The 21,677-nt window shown below is 47.3% G+C and overlaps 1 protein-coding gene across 1 annotated transcript; it reads left to right on the forward strand.

Annotated features, from left to right (window-relative positions):
- The first annotated feature begins 8,938 nt into the window (after window positions 1–8,938).
- On the forward strand, window positions 8,939–14,477 carry LOC147092000 (uncharacterized). The gene is made up of 2 exons (XM_085976958.1): window positions 8,939–9,023; window positions 11,765–14,477. Exon 2 carries the CDS (start codon window positions 11,901–11,903, stop codon window positions 13,707–13,709), a length of 1,809 nt encoding a protein of 602 aa, XP_085833084.1. The 5' UTR covers window positions 8,939–9,023; window positions 11,765–11,900; the 3' UTR covers window positions 13,710–14,477.
- The last annotated feature ends 7,200 nt before the right edge of the window (window positions 14,478–21,677 follow it).

The raw sequence follows: 21,677 nt of genomic DNA on the forward strand, positions 1-21,677 counted from the left end.
AAAGATTAAATTAAAATTATGGATCTGAACCAAAGAAAAAAGGCTCTTTTAATAGCCACCCATTCAATCGACAAGAGGTCTGTGAAATGTAAAAATTCTGGTAAACCTCACTGCGAGATTTGACAATGAGGGGCGTGGCAGGAGTAGGCACAGATAAGAACATAAGAAACAGGAACAGGAGTCGGCCATTTGGCCCTTCGAGCCTGCTCCACCACCTCATCTCCACTTTCCTGAGCTATCCCCTGATGCCCTTAATATTAAAAAATCTATTTCTCTGTCTTGAATATACTCAACGACGGAGCCTCCTTAGCCCTCTGGGGTACAGAATTCCAAAGTTTCACAACCCTCTAGTGAAGACATTTCTCACCTCCGTCCTAAATGGCCGACCCCTTATTCTGAGACTGTGACCCCTGGTTCTAGACTCCCCAGCCAGGGGAAACATCCTCCCTGCATCTGCATAGGGACTGATGAAAGAGAGGAACTGAAAGAAATCAGTATTTGTAGGAAAATGGTGTTAGGAAAATTGATGGGATGGAAGGCCAATAAATCCCCAGGGCCTGATGGTCTACATCCCAGGGTACTTAAGGAAGTGGCCCTAGAGATAGTAGATGCATTACTGATCATCTTCCAGAATGCGATAGACTCTGGAACAGTACCCATGGATTGGCGGGTAGCTAATGTTACCCCACTATTCAAAAAAGGTGGTAGAGAAAAAGCGGGGAATTATAAACCAGTAAGCCTGACATCGCTGGTGGGGAAAATGCTAGAGTCTATTATAAAAGACATAATAGCAGAGCACTTGGAAAGCAGCGACAGGATCGGACAAAGTCAACATGGATTTACAAAAGGTAAATCATGCTTGACTAATCTACTGGAATTTTTTGAGGATGTAACTGGTAAAATAGATAAGGGAGAACCAGTAGATGTGGTGTATTTGGACTTTCAGAAGGCTTTCGATAAGGTCCCACATAAGAGATTAGCGTGCAAAATTAAGGCACATGGGATTGGGGGCAAGGTATTGACTTGGATAGAGAACTGGTTGGCGGGCAGAAAGCAAAGAGTTGGAATAAATGGGTCGTTTTCCGAGTGGCAGGCAGTGACTCGTGGGGTACCGCAAGGATCGGTCCTAGGACCCCAGCTGTTCACAATATATATTAATGATCTGGACGAGGGAATTGGATGTAATATCTCCAAATTTGCAGACGACACAAAGCTGGGCGGGAGGGTAAGCTGCGAGGAGGATGTCGGGAAACTCCAGTACGATTTGGACAGATTGGGTGATTGGGCAGAAACATGGCAAATGCACTATAATGTGGATAAATGTGAGGTTATCCACTTTGGTGGCAAAAACAGGAAGGCAGATTATTATTTGAATGGCAATAGATTGGGAGAAGGGGAAGTGCAAAAAGACCTGGGTGTCCTTGTGCACCAGTCGCTGAAGGTAAGCATGCAGGTGCAGCAGGCGGTTAAGAAGGCAAATGGTATGTTGGCTTTCGTAGTAAGAGGGTTCGAGTACAGGAACAAGGATGTCTTGCTACAGTTGTACAGGGCCTTGGTGAGACCGCACCTTGAGTATTGTGTGCAGTTTTGGTCACCTTACCTGAGGAAGGACGTTTATGCCATGGAGGGAGTGCAGCGAAGATTCACCAGGCTGATACCTGGGATGGCAGGAATGACGTATGAGGAGAGATTGTGTCGATTGGGCTTATACTCACTGGAGTTTAGAAGATTGAGAGGGGATCTCATTGAAACCTATAAAATTCTGTCAGGTCTGGACAGACTAGATGCAGGAAGGATGTTTCTGATGGCCGGGGAGTCCAGAACCAGGGATCATAGTCTAAGGATAAGGGGTAAGCCATTTAGGACTGAAATGAGGAGGAATTTCTTCACCCAGAGAGTGGTGAACCTGTGGAATTCTCTGCCACAGAGGGCGGTGGAGGCTAGTTCATTAAATATATTCAAGAAAGAGTTGGATATATTTCTTGAGGCTAAAGGGATCAAGGGATATGGGGAAAAGGCAGGGACAGGGTACTGAATTTGTATGATCAGCCATGATCACATTGAATGGCGGAGCAGGCTCGAAGGGCCAAATGGCCGACTCCTGCTCCTATCTTCTATGTTTCTATGTTTCTGTCAAGCCCTGTCAGACTTGTGTATGTTTCAATGAGATCACCTCTCAATCTTCTAAACTCTAGAGAATATAGGCCTAGTCTACTCAATCTCTCCTCAAAGGACAATCTCCCCATCCCAGGAACCAGTCTGGTGAACCTTTGTTGCACTCACTCTAAGGCAAGTATATCCTTCCTTAGGTAAGGAGACCAAAACTGTACACAATACTCCAGGTGTGGTCTCACCAGGGCCCTATGTAATTGCAGTAAGACTTCTTTACTCTTATACTCAAATCATCTTGTAATAAAGGCCAACATACCATTTGCTTTTCTAATTGTACCTGCATGTTAACTTGGAGTGATTTGTGTACAAGGACACCCAGGTCCCTCTGAACACCAGCATTTCCCAATCACTCACCAATTAAAAAATACTCTGCTTTTCTATTTTTCCTACCAAAGTGGACAACTTCACATTTCTCCGCATTATATTCCAGTTGCCATGTTCTTGCCCACTCACTGAGCCTATCTATATCCCCTTGACACCTCTTTGCATCCTCCTCACAACTTACATTCCCACCCAGCTTTGTATCATCAGCAAACTTGGATATATTGGAGACGGGAGTTGTTGCTCGGGGTCCTGCTGTATCCTTGCCATCCTACTGAGCCAGAGAGTGCAATCTCAGGCAGCCACTGCAGTGTTAGATGTGGCATTAACAGGGCAATCTTATGGCCCAGCAGAAGGAGGTAAAGGATCATCTGTATCCAAGTAAACATTCAGTCATGTCCATCAGGTCGCTTACATTAGGTAGTTGGAGACGCGCTGGACACAGAGAAGCATTGGGATAAGGAGGCATTAATTCATAATGAATCCTGCACTGTTTATTGGAATCACGTTTTCACTCTTACTGGGGCACATTTCTGTAGCAGGAAATGAATGGGATTGATATGTTTGATGGCCGGGGTTGGGTAGAGCATAATGGTGTGGATGGGTTTGGTGCATCAGTTTCGTTGGGAACATGAGTTCAGCAATGCTTGTGCTGAAGTGACCTTTGAATGTCTAATTGAAATGGCTGTCCATTAGAAGTTGCTGGGCTTGTCTTCCTTGCCGCCAGTCTGGTGGAGCAGCCAGCCATGAGCTCAGCCTCTGTCGATCCTGACTGTCCTTCCTGTCCCAACTACTGCATGGTGACGTGTCTTCTGAGAGCATAATTATGCACTTTGCAGCATACCACTATAATGGATACCTTTCTAGCGCTGTGCAATAGGACAGCCCCACCCTCCACCCTCCCAGACCTGTTCAAGCAGCAGAATCTTTGCTTCAGCGTGACTATGGTATGTTTTATGTGTATCGTTGTCAAAGAATGTGCCTCTTTATATTTGATTTCAGGCGTGGTTTATGGATGAAATATCGAGTCATGCTGCTAACGATAATCCCAGGTCTCCATGATCCATCTGCCTGGTCTAGGTATTCCAACAACAACCTGCATTCATATAGTGCCTTTAATGTAGTAAAACGTCCTAAGACGTTTCACAGGAGAGTAATCAGACAAACATTGACACCGAGCCTCATCGGGAGATATTAGGACAGAAAGACGGAGGTTTTAAGGAGCGTTTTAAAGGCGGAGAGAGAGAGGTAGAGCGGATTTAATTTCATTAAATAACGGTAGAAACATAGAAAAAACATAGAATCATAGAAGATAGGAGCAGGAGCAGGCCATTCGGCCCCTCGAGCCTGCTCCGCCATTCAATGAGATCATGGCAGATCATCCAAGCTCAGTACCCTGTCCCTGCCTTCTCCCCATATCCCTTGATCCCTTTAGCCTTAAGAAATATATCTAACACTCTCTGGAGTATATTTAATGAATTGGCCTCTACTGCCTTCTGTGGTAGAGAATTCCACAGGTTCACCACTCTCTGGGTGAAGAAATTCCTCCTCATCTCAGTCCTAAATGGCTTACCCCTTATCCGTAGATGGTGACCCCTGGTTCTGGACTCCCCGCCATCGGGAACAGCCTTCCTGCATCTAGTCTGTCCAGTCCTGTTAGAATTTTATAAGTTTCAATGAGATCCCCTCTCATTCTTCTAAACTCCAGCGAGGATAAGCACAATCGACCCAATCTCTCCTCATACGTCATTCCTGCCATCCCAGGTATCAGTCTGGTGAATCTTCGCTGCACTCCCTCCATGGCAAGAACATCCTTCCTCAGATAAGGCGAACAAAACTGCACACAATTCTCAAGGTGTGGTTTCACCAAGGCCCTGTACAACTGCAGCATGACATTGTTGCTCCTGTATTCGAATCCTCTCGCTACGAAGGCCAACATACCATTTGCCTTCTTAACCCTCTGCTGCACCTGCATGCTTACCTTCAATGACTGGTGCACAAGGACACCCAGGTCTCGTTGCACTTCCCCTTTTCCCAATCTATTGCCGTTCAGATAATAATCTACCTTCATGTTTCTGCCACCAAAGTGGATAACCTCGCATTTATCCACATTATACTGCATTTGCCCAATCACCCAACCTGTCCAAATCATCCTGGAGTTTCTCAGCATCCTCCTCACAGTACACACGCCCACCTAGCTTTGTGTGTGTGTGGGGGAGGAGGGGCGGGGTGCGAGTCCATGGAGGAATTTGAAAACAAGGATGAGATTTTTTAAATCAAGGCGTGCTTAACCGGGAGCCTCTGTAGGTCAGCGAGCACAAGGGGTAATGTTTGAACGGGACTTGGTGCACGTGCGGACATGGGCAGCAGAGTTTTGGATGACCTCAAGTTTACGTAGGGTGGAATGTGGGAGGCCGGCCAGGAGTGCATTGGAATAGTCAAGTATAGAGATAACAAAGGCGTGGATGAGGGTTTCAGCAGCAGATGAGCTGAGGTAGAGGCGGGGTCGGGTGATGTACCGGCGGCGGAAATAGGCGGTCTTAGTGCTGGCGTGGATGTGGTCGGAAGCTCATCTGAGGGGGGTGGTGGGGGATCAAATATGACACCACGGTTGCGAACAGTCTGACTCAGCCAGCTGCCCAGGGAGAGGGAGGGAGTCGGTGGTGTGGGGGCGCAGTTAGTGGCAGGGACCGGTCTTCCCAACATTCAGCTGGATCAATGTCGGGCAAGCAGTCTGCAATTTAACAGGGCAACTTATGGTACCAAAAATACATTTATCAACAGAAAATGCTGGAAATACTCAGCTGGCCAGGCAGCATCCGTGGAGAGAGAAACAGAGTTAACGTTTCAGGTCTGGGACCCTTCATCAAGTATTTCCAGCATTTTCTGTTGTTATTTCAGATTCCGCAGTATTTTCCTGTTGTAATATATTTTTCAAGCTGCAGCCATGTGGAGACTCTCCCCCACGTGCCTGAAACCAGCTGCAACACCATGAGCGTTTCTGATTGGCCAGTTGGCACCCCTTGTTCCTAACTCACAATAGATACTTATGCGCTGGTTCACCAATAGGAATCCTTCACTTTCTGATTCCTCATTTGCATAAGGCTGGCTATTAAATAGCGTGTCCGGGAGACTTTCTCCATCACAAACCCTCGCGTCCATTCACCAGGCCTGAAGCGGCGTCCAGGGGCATTGCCCCGAAAAAGGGGCCGAAGAAAGCGGCCACCAAGAAGCGCAGGAAGACCAGGAAGCAGAGTTACAGCATCTGCATCTACAAGGTGCTGAAGCAGGTCCACCCCGACCCGACACCGGCATCTACTCCAAGGCCATGAGTGTCATGAACTCGTTCGTCACTGACATCTTCGAGCGCATCGCCTGCGAGGCCTCCTGCCTGATCCATTACACCAAACGCCAGACCATCTCCTCCCGGCCGGGAGATCCAGACCGCCGTCCGCCTCCTGCTGCCCGGGGAACTGGCCAAGCATGCTGTCTCGGAGGGGACGAAAGCAGTCACCAAATACACCAGCTGCAAATAAAGCCTCTCGTTCCTCCCACCTTAAAAACTCAACCCAAATGCTCTTTTCAGAGCCACACACGAGATCCAGAAGGGACTATTTATTTTCATTTGACTAATGACATTTGAAATATGGACAGCATAAAGAACGAAACTCTTTTTAAAAATGTTTTATCATCCTTTCTTTATTTAACCCTCACTTTCATTTTTTTGTCGTATGTTCAGATTTTGCTGGTGTGTTTTTGTAATACAGTATATCGTTAATTTAAAATAGATTGAAATTTAACAAATATATAACAAAATGATGCATTGTCACTGCCCTGTTTTGTACAAAGCACTAATTTATAAGCGGGTCGCTGAAAAGCTAAAATTAAATTAAATCTGTCAATTCAGGAACCAGTAATTTTAAAGGATCAATTTGCCATAATTCACAATTTAATAATGAATTATTCAGACTCACAGATGCCATTTTAATGATTATTCAGTCCCACAGACGCTATAATTTTAATCAAAATGATTATTCAGTCCCACAGATGACAATCTTTAGCAGTAATGATTATTATTTAGTCTCACAAATGCCATCGTTGTAATTATTATTCAGTCCCAGACACCATAATTTTAACGATTATTATTCAATCCCACAGATGCAATGATTTTAACAATAATGATTATTATTCCGTCCCACAGATGCAGTGATTTTAATAACTGGTTAATATTCAGTCCCACAGAGGGCCATCACTTTAACAATAACGAGTCTGATTCACAGACGAGCTCTTATTCGAAAAGCCGCCTGTTTCGTTGGTGGCCAAGGTTGGAGCGGATTGAAAAACACGCCAATCAGAGGCAGAGATTTGCCGGGTTTTCAGCCAATCAGAAGGCGCGGCTGGGTTGGGCTGGGCGGGGCCGGCGGCTGCTATAAAAGCCGCAGCCCGCAGCGGGGAGAAGCAGTTGGAGAACAAAGTTAGAGAGCAGTCCGCCCCCCTCCCCACACCCCCAACCCCCCCTCCCACCCGGGGAGAAGGGACAGCAGTCGGCCGGCACCTTGGGCAACAAGGGCTCTCCGCTGGGCGGGGCTATGACCTCACCCGCGCGCTGAGGCGGTTGAACGGCCGATCAGGAGCCACGTGACCCCGGAGCTGGCGGCGGCCTTTTAAGACAGTGGGCGGGGCCCCGAGGCGTTGCGGGCTGCGATTGGTGAGCGCAGCTGTCAATCTACGAGTCGCAGCCAATAGAAGAGACGGACTCAGGGAGGTACTTTAAGCGTGGGCTGTGTGGCCGCAGTGCGCATGCTCGGTGCTGCTCGCAGTCCCCGGATGAGGCTCCGGTTTGAGGACGGAGATAAAATGGCGGCGGGACTGAGGAGAGGCGGATGGTGCGGTGAGTGTGGATCAGAGAATCTCCGATATTTACAGCAGCGCCGGCCTCTCAGGCAATCTCTGGGAACCTTGGGTCGGGCCCGGGGCCCGGGGGGTGGGAGCGGGCGCCCGGGGGAGAGATATGGGGAGAAAGCAGGGACCGGGTACTGAACTTGGATGATCAGCCATCATCGCATTGAATGGCGGAGCAGGCACGAGGGACTGAATGGCCTCTCCTGCACTGTATAGAAACATAGAAGATAGGAGCAGGAGTAGGCCATTCGGCCCCTCGAGCCTGCTCCACCATTCAATGAGATCGTGGCTGATCAACCAAATTCTGTACCCTGTCCCTGCCTTCTCCCCATATCCCTTGATCCCTTTAGCCTTAAGAAATATATCTAACTCCTTCTTGAATATATTTAATGAATTGGCCTCTACTGCCTTCTGTGGTAGAGAATTCCACAGGTTCACCACTCTGGGTGAAGAAATTCTTCCTCATCTTTGTCCTAAATGGCTTACCCCTTATCCTTAGACTATGACCCCTGGTTCTGGACTCCCCGACCATTGGGAACATCCTTCCTGCATCTAGTCTGTCTAGTCCTGTTAGAATTTTATAAGCTTCAATGAGATTACCTCTCATTCTTCTAAACTCCAGCTAGTATAAGCTCAATCGACCCAATCTCTCCTCATACATCATTCCTGCCATCCCAGGTATCAGTCTGGTGAATCTTCGCTGCACTCCCTCCATGGCAAGAACATCCTTCCTCAGATAAGGTGACCAAAACTGCACACAATACTCAAGGTGTGGTCTCACCAAGGCCCTGTACAACTGCAGCAAGACATCCTTGTTCCTGTACTCGAACCCTCTCGCTACGACGGCCAACATACCATTTGCCTTCTTAACCGCCTGCTGCACCTGCATGCTTACCTTCAGCGACTGGTGCACAAGGACACCCAGGTCTCGTTGCACTTCCCCTTCTCCCAATCTATTGCCATTCAGATAATAATCTGCCTTCCTGTTTTTGTCACCAAAGTGGATAACCTCGCATTTACCCACGTTATTTTGCATCTGCCATGCATCTACCCAATCGCCCAACCAGTCCAAATCATACTGGAGTTTCTCGGCATCCTCCTCACAGCACACAAGCCCACCCAGCTTTGTGACATCTGCAAACTTGGAAATATTACATCTAGTTCCCTCGTCTAGTGTCTTTTTTACCTTGCGGTGGCGTGCGCCGATCCAACCGACCCCTGGGCGTTGCGTGCTGGCATCAGCGCGTAATCGGAGGGGGGTGATTGACGCGAGGCGCCCGCCAATCAGGAGCGTGGAAAACGCTGGGAGGACCGGGCGGGCTGACGGTCCTCCAACCAATGGCGGGAGGGAGGGGGGTGGGACCTCGGTAGGCTGCAGGCTGTTTTCCTGCTTTCATTGTCTGCAGGAGCTGTTAAAGGGGAGGGTGGGAAAAAAACAAGCTTGTGAATGTTTATTCCTTTGCATTACCTTTATTGCAAGGCTATTCATCAATTGCATTGATTTAAAAATAAGTGAACCTTTTCTCTTTTTGATTTTTATCCAGAACAAAGAGCCCTGGTGCTGTGAACATTTTCGTGGGCAGCCACTTTTAAAGGGACAAAGACCAGCATTCTTCCTCCTCTCTCTCGTGAGTATTTGTGGTGGGTGAGAGGGTGGGGGGGAGTCAAAGGCGACTGCGGCCCCTTTTCAAAAAAACAAAAAAAAAATTGCTTGGTCATTTAAAGGGGAATGGGTGCCCCCCAGGTATTTAAAGGGGCAATGCCTCTCTCTTTCTGTATCATGTAAGAGCAGGGAGATTCTGCTTGAACTTTACAAAAACACCAGTTAGGCCACCGCGTGCAGTTCTGGTCGTCTCATTGCAGGAAAGATGTGACTGCTCAAGACGGGAGATTTACGAGGATGTTGCCAGGACTAGAGAATTTCAGCTACAAGGAAAGATTGAATACATAGAAACATAGAAGATAGGAGCAGGAGTAGGCCATTTGGCCCCTCGAGCCTGTTCCGCCATTCAATGAGATCATGGCTGATCATCCAAATTCAGTACCCTGTCCCTGCCTCCTTCCCTTAAGAAATATATTAGTACAGGAGTAAAGAAGTCTTACTTCAATTATATAGGGCCTTGGTGAGACCACACCTGGAGTACTGGGTACAATTGTGGTCTCCTTACCTAAGGAAGGATATACTTGCCATAGAGGGAGTGCAATGAAGGTTCACGAGATTGATTCCTGGGATGGCGGGACTGTTGTATGAGAAGAGATTGAGTAAACTAGGCCTGTATTCTCTTCAATTCAGAAGAATGAGAGGGGACCACATTGAAACATACAAAATTATTACAGGGCTTGATAGGGTGGATGCTGGGAGAATGTTCTCCCTGGCTGGGGAGTCTAGAACCAGGGGTCACAGTCTAAGGATAAGGGGTAAGCCATTTAGGACAGAAATGAGGAGGAATTTCTTCACCCAGAGAGTGGTGAACCTGTGGAATTCTCTACCACAGAAGGCAGTGGAGGCCAATTCATTAAATATATTCAAGAATTAGTTAGATATATTTCTTAAGGCTAAAGGGATCAAGGAATATGGGGAGAAGGCAGGGACAGGGTACTGAGTTTGGATGATCAGCCATGATCTTATTGAATGGCGGAGCAGGTTAGAGGGGCCGAATGGCCTACTGCTCCTATCTTCTATGTTTCTATGTCTTAAAGGAGGATAGCGAGGCGGAGAGATTCAGGGAGGGAATTACAGAGCTTAGGGTCGAGGCAACAGAAGACACGGCCACTGATGGTGCAGCGATTATAATCAGGGATGCTCAAGAGGGCAGAATTGCAGGAGCGCAGATGTCTCGGGGGGAGGAGGCTGAGGGGAGACCTGATTGAGGTGTATAAAATTCTGAGGGGCCGAGATAGGAAGGACCTATTTCCCTTGGCAGAGGGGTCCACAACCAGGGGGCGTAGATTTAAAGTAATTGGTCAGAGCTTTAGAGGGGAGTTGAGGAGAAATGTTTTCACCCAGAGGGTGGTGGGGGTTTGGAACTCACTGCCTGACAGGGTGGTAGAGGCAGAAACTCTCATCACATTTTAAAAAGTACTTGGATGTGCACTTGAAGTGCCGTAACCTACAAGGCCACGGAGCAAGTGCTGGAAAGTGGGATGAGTGTGGATAGCATTTAATCGGCCGGCACGGACAAGATGGGCCGAATGGCCTCCTGTGTCATAATTTTTCTATGATTCTATCGTGGGCGGCGGGTGGTTGTGAGGCTGAAGGGAATAACTAAGATAGGGAGGGGCGAGGCCAGGGAGGGATTTGAAAACAAGGATGAGAATTTTGAAATCGAAGCATTGCTTAACCGGGAGCCAATGTAGGTCAGAAAGCACAGGGGTGATGGGTGAACGGGACTTGGCGTTGAGTTATGACACGGGTAGTTTTGGATCACCTCAAGTTTACATAGGGTAGAATGTGGGAGGCCAGCCAGGAGTGCGTTGGAATAGTCGAGTCTAGAGGTAAGAAAGGCTCGGCTGAGGGTTTCAGCAGCGGATGAGCTGAGGCAGGGGTGGAGACGGGTGATGTTACCGAGGTGGAAATAGGCGGTCTTTGTTATGCTGCAGATATGTGTTCGGAAGCTCATTTCAGGGTCAGACATGACGGCGAGGTTGTGAACAGTGTGGTTCAGCCTCAGACAGATGTCAGTGAGAGGGATGGAGTCAGTGGCTAGGGAACGGAGTTTGTGGCAGGGACTGAAAACAATTGCTTTAGTCTTCCCAATATTTAATTGGAGAAAATTTCTGCTCACCCAGAACCGGATTAGAGATCGTGGAGGGGTCGAGAGAATTGGTGGTGAGGTAGAGCTGGGTGTCGTGAGCGTACATGTGGAAACTGAGGCTGTGTTTTCAGATGATGTCACCAAGGGGCAGCATTTAGATGAGAAATAGGAGGGGCCCAAGGATAGATCCTTGGGGGACACCAGAGGTAACGATGCGGGAGCGGGAAGAGAAGCCATTGCAGGTGATTCTGTGGCTACGATTAGATAGATAAGAATGGAACCAGGCGAGTGCAGTCCCACCCAGCTGGACGACGGTGGAGATGCGTTGGGAGAAGGATGGAGTGGTCAACCCTGTCAAAGGCTGCAGACAAGTCAGGAAGGATGAGGAGAGTTAGTTTACCTTTGTCACAGTCACAAAGGATGTCATTTGATGAGACTTGTTTTGACTTCAGGACCAAGTCACTGAGGTGGATTGGGCTGTTTCTGGCCCGGTGGTTATTGTGGGCACGGCTGGACACCAGTGGGACCGGCTCTACCCTGTTGGTTCTTTGAGACAAAATTAGCCCAAAAAAAACCCTTCTTCCCCACTTACCCTTTCTGCACTCCTTTTACAGGGTTTTAGAAGTGGAGCATTTACAGACAGGAAGTTCAAACCAAACATCACGTCAAGACCTGACAGAGTCGCTCGATTCATCAGGACCTGATTCAGTCGCTCCTCCAATCTGCTGGAACACCCGTGAGTTCACACTGATGAGAGACCTTTTAAATGTTCTGAAAGAGCTTCAAAATCTACAAATACCTGAAGCGGGGAGAAACCCCGGCCCCGTGTGTGGGAAGGGATTCACTCAGCCATCCGCTCCAATGATACACCAGCAAGTTCACACTAGGGAGGGACCTTTAACCCGCTCCGTGTGTGGGCAGGGATTCACTCAGCCATCCGCTCCAATGATACACCAGCAAGTTCACACTAAGGAGAGACCTTTAACCCGCTCCGTGTGTGGGCAGGGATTAATTTCACCCTCCATGCTGCTGAGACACCAGCTTGTCCACACCAATGAGAGACCGTTCACCTGCTCCGTGTTTTTGAAGCGATTCTCTCATTCTGCCACCCTCCTGAGACACCAGCTTGTTCACATTAAATGTTCTGACTGTGGGAAGAGATTTAAAAGGTCCCAGGATCTGAAGAGACACCAGCTGGAGAGAGCAGGAGAGATTCTGTTCACCTGCTCCGTGTGTGGGAAGAGATTCACTCGGTCCTCGAATCTGCTGGCACACCAGCGAGTTCACACTGGGGAGAGACCATTTAAATGTTCTGACTGTGGGAAGAGCTTTAACACCTCTGGGAATCTGAAGCAACATCAGCAAGTTCACTCCGATCAGCGACCATTTACATGTTCGGTGTGTGGGATGAGCTTTAACACCTCTGGGAATCTGAAGCAACACCAGCGAGTTCACACCGATGAGAGACCATTTAAATGTTCTGCCTGTGGGAAGAGCTTTAAATCCTCTGAGGATCTGAAGCAACATCAGCAAGTTCACTCCGATCAGCGACCATTTACATGCTCGGTGTGTGGGATGAGCTTTAAGAGCTCCAGGAATCTGAACGGACACCAGCGAGTTCACACCGGGGAGAGACCATTCACCTGCTCCGTGTGTGGGAAGGGATTCACTTGGTCCTCAAATCTGCTGGCACACCAGCAAGTTCACACTGGGGAGAGGCCGGTGAAACATTCCAACTGTGGGAAAAGTTTTCAAATGTTCCAGGAGCTGAAGGGACAGCAGCTGGAGAGAGCAGGAAAGAGGCCATTCACCTGCTCCGTGTGTGGGAAGGGATTCACTCGGTCATCCCACCTGCTGACACACCAGCGAGTTCACACTGGGGAGAGACCATTTAAATGTTCTGACTGTGGGAAGAGCTTTAACACATCTGGGAATCTGAAGCAACACCAGCGAGTTCACACCGATGAGAGACCGTTTACATGTTCTGTCTGTGGGATGAGCTTTAACAGCTCTGGGAATCTGAAGCAACACCAGCGAGTTCACACCGATGAGAGACCATTTACATGTTCTGTCTGTGGGAAGAGCTTTAACACCTCTGGGAATCTGAAGCAACACCAGCGAGTTCACACCGATGAGAGACCATTTAAATGTTCTGCCTGTGGGAAGAGCTTTAAATCCTCTGAGGATCTGAAGCAACATCAGCAAGTTCACTCCGATCAGCGACCATTTACATGCTCGGTGTGTGGGATGAGCTTTAAGAGCTCCAGGATTCTGAACGGACACCAGCGAGTTCACACCGGGGAGAGACCATTCACCTGCTCAGTGTGTGGGAAGGGATTCACTTGGTCCTCAAATCTGCTGGCACACCAGCAAGTTCACACTGGGGAGAGGCCGGTGAAACATTCCAACTGTGGGAAAAGCTTTCAAATGTTCCAGGAGCTGAAGGGACACCAGCGAGTTCACACCGGGGAGAGGCCATTCACCTGCTCTGTGTGTGCGAAGGGATTCACTCTGTCATCGCACCTACTGAGACACCAGCGAATTCACATTGTTCTGTAGCGCAGAGCCCTGTAGACAGCTGGGGTGACATGAACGTGGAATGGATGAATGTTTTATAAATTCTTGTACTGCTGTTTAATCTTTAAGACTGTTGTGCTGATGATTCCCTTCTTTTGACAGTTCATGGTGTTACTTAGAATGTACAGCACAGAAACAGGCCATTCGGCCCAACTGGTCCATGCCAGTGTTTATGCTCCACACCCACCCTACTTCAATTAACCCGATCAACATCTCCTCCCACTCCTTTCTCCCTTGAGTGTCTTCCCCATAAATCCATCTATGCTGTTCACCTCAACAACTCCTTGTGGTAGCGAGTTCCCCATTCTCACCATTCTCTGGGTCAAGAAGTTTCTCCTGAATTCCCTCCTGGATTTCTTAGTGACTTTTATATTTATAGCCACATAAATATGATGAGATTCTGTTAAGCTGACCAGTACGTTGTTGTACTTTGTCTTTTTCCGATGAATGAAACATTATTGAGCCCCTGTACCCATGTTATGGGATGAAGTGCCAGACAAGAAAAGACACAACGTCTGGGTGTGAATCTGATAATAACCTCACGGACCGTATAGGTGTGATAACCAGACGGGCTTGTGGTTATAGTCTGGTCACAGATGGACTAAATTCCCTGAATTAGCAGGAGTTCAGGAGGCGGTCAACAGACGGGTCCAAACAATCCCATTTCCTGAGCGGTAACCAAGCTTGTGTATAAGAACAGACCACTTAAGCCGTTGTCAGTTGGAACAGACTCGAGAAGATCGCGCGCGAATCCACTGTACTTCTATTCTCCAGATTGAGGGAATTATCACCCGATCTGTGTTATGCAGCGCTCTTAATAAAGCCTGGAGAGACAATTTGTGTTCTTGTGAGCTTGATTATCTGGTATCCGAAACCCTGGGACTCCCGATCAATAGAGTCAACCAGTGTGTGGAAAGGGATTCCCTGGTGTATCCCACCCGCTGACACACCAGAGTGTCCACATTGTGACTGTGGTGGGTCGATTCCACTGTTTCTGATGCCTTTAATCGCATCCAGGACTGAACCATGTTAATTCAGGCAACTGGGGCTTGTTAATGTTAAGAGCCCCCAATAACTGGACTGGATTTAAAGATTATTCCCTGTTCTCTCAGTACTCGTGAGCAGAGAGAAGCTGATGTTATAGAATCATAGAGCACAGTAGGATGCCTTTCGGCCCATCGTGCTGGTGCCGGCTCTCTGAAAGAGCGATGCAATTAGTCCCACTGCCCTGCTCTTTCCCCACAGCCCTGCAAATTTCTGCCTTTAGTATATATCCAATTCCCTTTTGAAAGTTACTATTGAATCTGCTTCTGTAAAGTCTGTAGGTTGTGCAGTAAATAACTTCAGAGACTTTAGAAGTACAAACAAAACAGGTCTTTACTATTCAGAGGTCTGGGCGATTTCTGATCTAGTTAACGTATCACAACCCTTATATACTGGTGTGGTCACTATCGGTATTACAGTATACATGAGCCAATAAATAGTGCCACCCTAAAGTAGTGCTCTTAAAGGCGAACGGTCACATTCTATAGTTCCCTTAAAGGTAAACGGTTACATACACAACACTCCTCCCTTCCTAGCTTATTACTTACAGAATCCCGTTAAACATACAATCTTCAATTTTATATAAACAGTTTGCAGATATACTCTCGATGGAGTCAACGTCATATAACAATTTACAGATATACTCTCGATGGAGTCAACGTCATATAACTTCATGTTTAACATAACATAATAACATATATAACTTCATGTCAAAACAGATCACAGATTCAGTCTCTGTGGAAAACAGTTCATAGATTCAGTCTCTGTGGTGTAGTCGGTTCACATTGCTGGAGTGACTCATTCAATAGTCCTTCCATGGTTTTAACAGTTTGAACCTCCGAACTGAATTGGCTCCGTTCGGAGGGACCACGTGTGTGATCTGGTAGAGGTAATAATGGTTCAGATGGGTCATCTTCTGTTTCGACTTTTCCTTTTCTGCTTCTTGGAGACTCTCTGGGCTCCACTGTCAGCTGCCAGCTGCATGCGCAGTTCCTCCTTCTCTTCCTCCTTTTTCCGTAGTAGAGCCACCTTCTCCCGATGTTCCGTAGACTTTCGGTGCTCCTCCATGATTTCTGTATGGTGGGAGTCGAAGTTACAAGTTGGGCAGGACAGGACATAGTAATATTCGGAGTCGTCCTGAGCTAGGCCAGCGAGAGGGTCTTCTATGTCCTCCCTACCCAGCTGGACGTCAGCCAGCTTTTGTTCCAAATCCAGACATCTTTCCTGAAGAGACTTCTTCACGTGTTCCGCTTCCTCTAACTTTTTCTGGGCTTTCAGCAAGTTGTTTACTAATGACCTCATTTGTGATTTTAATACTTCAACTTCCTTTGGAGATTGATTGATCGGACTATTCAATCCCTCTACCGGAGCAGTTGTTTCAGCGTTCTGTTGTTCAACCTTGACATGAGTCAGCGTACTTTTGGTATCTAAGGGTTGCTCTGCTGCCATCTTCTCAGTCTGTGTTGCAACCTCGGCTATTTCAATAACTTTTGAGAGCTCCAAACCCTTCTCCTCTGACGATTTAAGCTCATGTTCATGGCCCATTCTTACGGTCTCTGTGTTTCTTACAGTTCCCTTTTCTTCCACTGAAAAGATTTCCAGTTGCATCTGTTCTTCAAGTCGTTGGACCTCGGCCATTGCCGCTTCATATTTATTTTGTGTTTCCTTTAATAATTTAACGAGTTCTTGGACATCCTGTATTCCCTGTTCTGGTATGTCTTCCACCACTAATTTTTTTCCTATGGATTGAATCCCTAACGATGAGTCAGCCTTGGCCTGAAGCTCATCAAACATTTCCTGCAGACTTTGTAATTCTTGCTTATGGTCAACCTTTAGTCGTTCATGTTCAACCTTTAGTTGCTCATATGCTTTCACTAACACGAGCTTTTCGGAAGTTGCCAAGTTAACCCCTTCCAGGATTGTAGTCCGAGCCTGTTCATACTGTTCTTTCAACTCGTTACACTCTGCTTGCAACAAGTCGTAGAGGTGAACTGGAATACCATCCTGACTTCCTGAAGATTCCTCTTCCTTTGGATCGTTCTGTGTATATTCTAGTTCCTGAACAGCCTCGGGGAGATGTGATTGGTACTTGGCCACGATGGCTCTATGGTCGCTCTCTGCTTGAGCGAGCTGTCTCTGTTGTCTTTCCAGGGACTCCCATTCGGTGTCCCAGAACTTTTTCACCTTTTCCATCTCTTGTAGGAGACGGGCACTCAACTGTTCTAATTGTCGTTGTACTTTGACATAACGTTGAGTTCTAGCCCGGTGTTCCTCCGTAATGCATATGTCTGTAGCTTGAACAGACTCAGAATTCTCTGTCTTTATGCACGCCATCGATTTCCCAACCTTAGTCCGTGAGTTCATGTTAATCTTGTTTTTCATACATAAGCTGAACTTATCGTCTTCCGGCTCGGAGTCTGAGCTGCTTGTCTGCACCGAGTCCTCACTCGTCATTGCTTGTCGGTAGTGCCATTCCATGTCTATTTTCTTGATCCACTCCCGTCCCAGAAGTGGTGGTCCTCCCTCAGGTAGTACGTACAGATACATTCGTGGGTGTTCTTTACCCCTATCTCTCACCTTGACTCGTATTTTTCCCAGGGGGTATACATGATGCCCCGTGTATGTCTGTAATACGAATTTGGTATTTCTTAAGGGTATGTGAGAGAATAGCCGGTGATAGTCCTTTTGGTTGATGACGGATACAGCTGATCCCGTGTCCAGCTCCATTCGTACTTGGACTCCCGCTATTTTTAGTGTGACCCAGATCAACTGTAGATCAGTTACTTTACCCACATGGTGGATTCTCAGACTATCCAGCTCCTGGCTGTTTGGGTCTGAGTCTGAATTTTGTTCGTCTGAACTCTTTTCAGCCACCTGATGCACCTTGTTGTACTTTCCTTGTGGTGGTGGCTTCCTTTGCTTGTTGGTCTTCTTTCCGGACCTGCATACCTTTGCGATGTGACCCAGTTTGCCACATTTCCTGCACTCTTGGTTCTTAAACCAGCACTGATTCTGGTCGTGCGTTGTCTTTCCACAACGGTAGCATTTGGGAGTGCTTGCTGTAATTTGGTCCACCCCGAGTGCCGCCGCCTTTAGCTGCATTTCCGCCGTCCCTTTCGCTGCGGCTTCGTGCGATGAAGCTATGAGGACAGCCCTGTCCAGTGTGAGGTCGTTTTCTTCCAGAAGTCGCTTCTGCGTTCCTTCTTTGGCCAAGCCGCATACGAACTTGTCCCGCAGCGCCTCTGTCAAATTCCCTCCAAACTGGCAGTATTTCGCTAGCTTACGCAGTTCGACTAAGTATTCCGCATTGCTTTCATCTTGCCTCTGGGTTCTGGCGTAAAATTTAAATCGTTCAGCCAGCATCAACGGTGTGGGGTTCAAGTGATCCTTCAACACTGTTACGATCTCTTCGAAGGTCTGGTCCACTGGTTTAACTGGTGCTATTAGATGTTTCAAAAGCCCGTATGTTTTTGCTCCCATCGAATTTAACAAAGTTATTGCCTTGTTGTCATCCTCAATTTCGTTGGCTACGCAATATATTTCTATGCGTTCCACATACGTGACCCAGTCTTCTATTTCTGCATTAAAGTCATTAATATTTCCTCGCTTAGGCATCTTCTCTTTTTGAGAACAGTACAAGTATTACTTTACTTATTATTAATTTTCTTCTCTCTTGAGAACACACCAGCCTTTCTGAAAAATCTTATTACTTTTCTGAAATTCTTAATAATTTCCAAGATGGCGGTTTCCCGCTTCTTCCTTCTTCTTCAGCGGTTTTCCCCGAAAAATGGCGGCTTTCCCGCGCTTCTCGCTCTCCCCGCCCACTTCAATGGCGGTTTTCCCGCGCTTGGCGGTCTTCACCCGGTCCCCCGACGCCGTCTGTCAGCCCGAGTGCGGCCCTTATCTATAATGCGATCGCTGGATCGCGAAGCGGCTGCCGGCCCTTATCTGTAGATCCGATCGCTCTCGCGGCTCTCGGCCCTTATCTGGAGATGCGATCGCTGGCTTGCAACGCCTCCCGCTCGGTTCTGGCTCCCCCGCTCGCGCGGCTCTCGGCTCTGACACTCCCGCGCCTACTCGCAGGCTCAGCGCTTCGTGGCAGCGGTTGCTGCACGGCTTCTCACATTGCCCGCGGTCCGGCTGTCACCCGACGCCGTTGCACCCGAATGCTTTGCCCTTCTCCTCCAAATACTTCTACCCCGTTTTTTTTAAATTTATTTGTTTTAACTACTCACAGTCTCTTCGGCCGCCTTGTTTTAGGCTGATTGGCTCGCTCAAGATGTGGTAGCAGGGTAATCTGTGCCTGTTGCTGCCGCAGCTTTGCTGTTAATCTTCCAGCTTCCAGTAAGTACTATACTTTTAGTAGACGGAGCCTCGTGTTTTCTTTTTGAAGCTCTCTGCTACTGGTTAGTCTTGCCGCAGGGTACGATCGGACTCGTCGCCACTGTAAAGTCTGTAGGTTGTGCAGTAAATAACTTCAGAGACTTTAGAAGTACAAACAAAACAGGTCTTTACTATTCAGAGGTCTGGGCGATTTCTGATCTAGTTAACGTATCACAACCCTTATATACTGGTGTGGTCACTATCGGTATTACAGTATACATGAGCCAATAAATAGTGCCACCCTAAAGTAGTGCTCTTAAAGGCGAACGGTCACATTCTATAGTTCCCTTAAAGGTAAACGGTTACATACACAACAGCTTCCACCTCCCATTCAGGCAGTGCATTCCAGATCATCACAATTCGCTGTGTAAAAAAAGTCTCCTCATTTCCTCTCTAGATTCTTTTGCCAATGATCTGAAATCTGTGTCCTCTCGTTACCGACCCTCCTGCCAGTGACAACAGCTTCTCCTTGTTTGCTCGATCAAAACCCCTCATAATTTTGAGCACCTCGATCACAGCTCCACTTAACCATCTCTGCTCCAAGTTATATTGCCATTGTTTCGAGAATTGTTGCTGTGATCGAGGTGCTGGATGTCCGTGCCTGGGGAATGGGACATTCTATCCTCGTGAGCACCAAGTGTCAGCTTCCAGCAATCTCTGGTCAGGGACTGTCTTTTTAAACTGCCTCACCTGAGCTTTTTGATTCCCTGATTTCATTATTAAACACCTCAGAGTTTTTGCAGACTGACCAAGGCTGAACAGATAAATAGAAACATAGAAGATAGGAGCAGGAGTAGGCCATTCGGCCCCTTGAGCCTGCTTCACCATTCAATGAGATCATGGCTGATCATCCAAATTCAGTACCCTGTCCCTGCCTTCTCCCCATACCTCTTGATCCCTTTAGCCTTAAGAAATATATCCAACTCTTTCTTGAATATATTTAATGAATTGGCCTCTACTGCCTTCTGTGGTAGAGAATTCCACAGGTTCACCACTCTCTGGGTGAAGACCCAATCTCTCCTCATACGTCATTCCTGCCATCCCAGGTATCAGCCTGGTGAATCTTCGCTGAACTCCTTCCATGGCAAGAACATCCTTCCTCAGATAAGGTGACCAAAACTGCACACAATACTCAAGGTGTGGTCTCACCAAGGCCCTGTGCAACTGCAGCAAGACATCCTTGTTCCTGTACTCAAACCCTCTCGCTGCGAAAGCCAACATACCATTTAGCCTTCTAAACCACCTGCTGCACCTGCATGCTTACCTTCAGCGACTGGTGCACAAGGACACCCAGGTCTCGTTGCATTTCCCCTTCTCCCAATCTATTGCCATTTCCCCGTCTCCCAATCTATTGCCATTCAGATAATAATCTGCCTTCCTGTTTTTGCCACCAAAGTGGATAACCTTGCATTTATCCATGTTATATTGCATCTGCCATGCTTCTGCCCAATCACCCAACCTGTCCAAATCATCCTGGAGTTTCTCGGCATCCTCCTCAGAGCACACATGCCCACCCAGCTTTGTGTCATCTGCAAACTTGGAGATATTACATCTAGTTCCCTTGTCTAGATCATTAATATGTATTGTGAATAGCTGGGGTCCAAGGACCGATCCCTGCGGTACCCCACTAGTCACTGCCTGCCACTCAGAAAAAGGCCCGTTTATTCCAGCTCTTTGCTTTCTGTCTGCCAACCAGTTCTCTCTCCAAGTCAATACTTTGCCCTCAATCCCATGTGCCTTAACTTTACACGCTAATCTCTTATACGGGACCTTATCGAAAGCCTTCTGAAAGTCCAAAAGCACCACATTCACTGGTTCTCCCTTATCTATTTTACCAGTTACATCCTCAAAAAATTCCAGTAGATTAGTCAAGCACGACTTACCTTTTGTAAATCCATGTTGATTTTGTCCGATCCTGTCACTGTTTTCCAAGTGCTCTGCTATTACATCTTTCATAATGGACTCTAGCATTTTCCCCACTACCAATGTCAGGCTTACTGGTCTGTAATTCCCCGTTTTCTCTCCCACCTTTTTTGAATAGTGGGGTAACATTAGCTGCCCTCCAATCCATGGGAACTGTTCCAGATTCCATCGAATGTTGGAAGATGATCAGCAATGCATCTACTTTTTCTAGGGCCACTCTCTTAAGTACCCTAGGATGTAAATTATCAGGTCCTGGGGATTTATCGGCCTTCAATCCTGTCAATTTCTCTAACACCATTTCCCTACAAATACTGATTTCTTTCAGTTCCTTTCATCAGACCCTATGTTCCCCGACATCTCTGGGAGGTTATTTGTGTCCTCCTTTGTGAAGACAGAAGCAGAATATGTATTTAATTGGTCTGCCATTTCTTTGTTCCCCATTGTAAATTCCTCTGATTCTGACTGCAAAGGACCTACGCTTGACTTCACCAATCTTTTTCTCTTCACATATCTATAAATGCTTTTATATTCACTGCAAGCTTACTCTCATATTCTATTTGCCCCTTCTTAATTAATCCACTTGTCCTCCTTTGTTGAATC

Source organism: Somniosus microcephalus, unplaced genomic scaffold, assembly GCF_052327205.1.
Source record: "Somniosus microcephalus isolate GS21.2 unplaced genomic scaffold, FLI_Smic_1.0 unresolved_chr3, whole genome shotgun sequence".
In the NCBI taxonomy this organism is placed as follows: domain Eukaryota; kingdom Metazoa; phylum Chordata; class Chondrichthyes; order Squaliformes; family Somniosidae; genus Somniosus; species Somniosus microcephalus.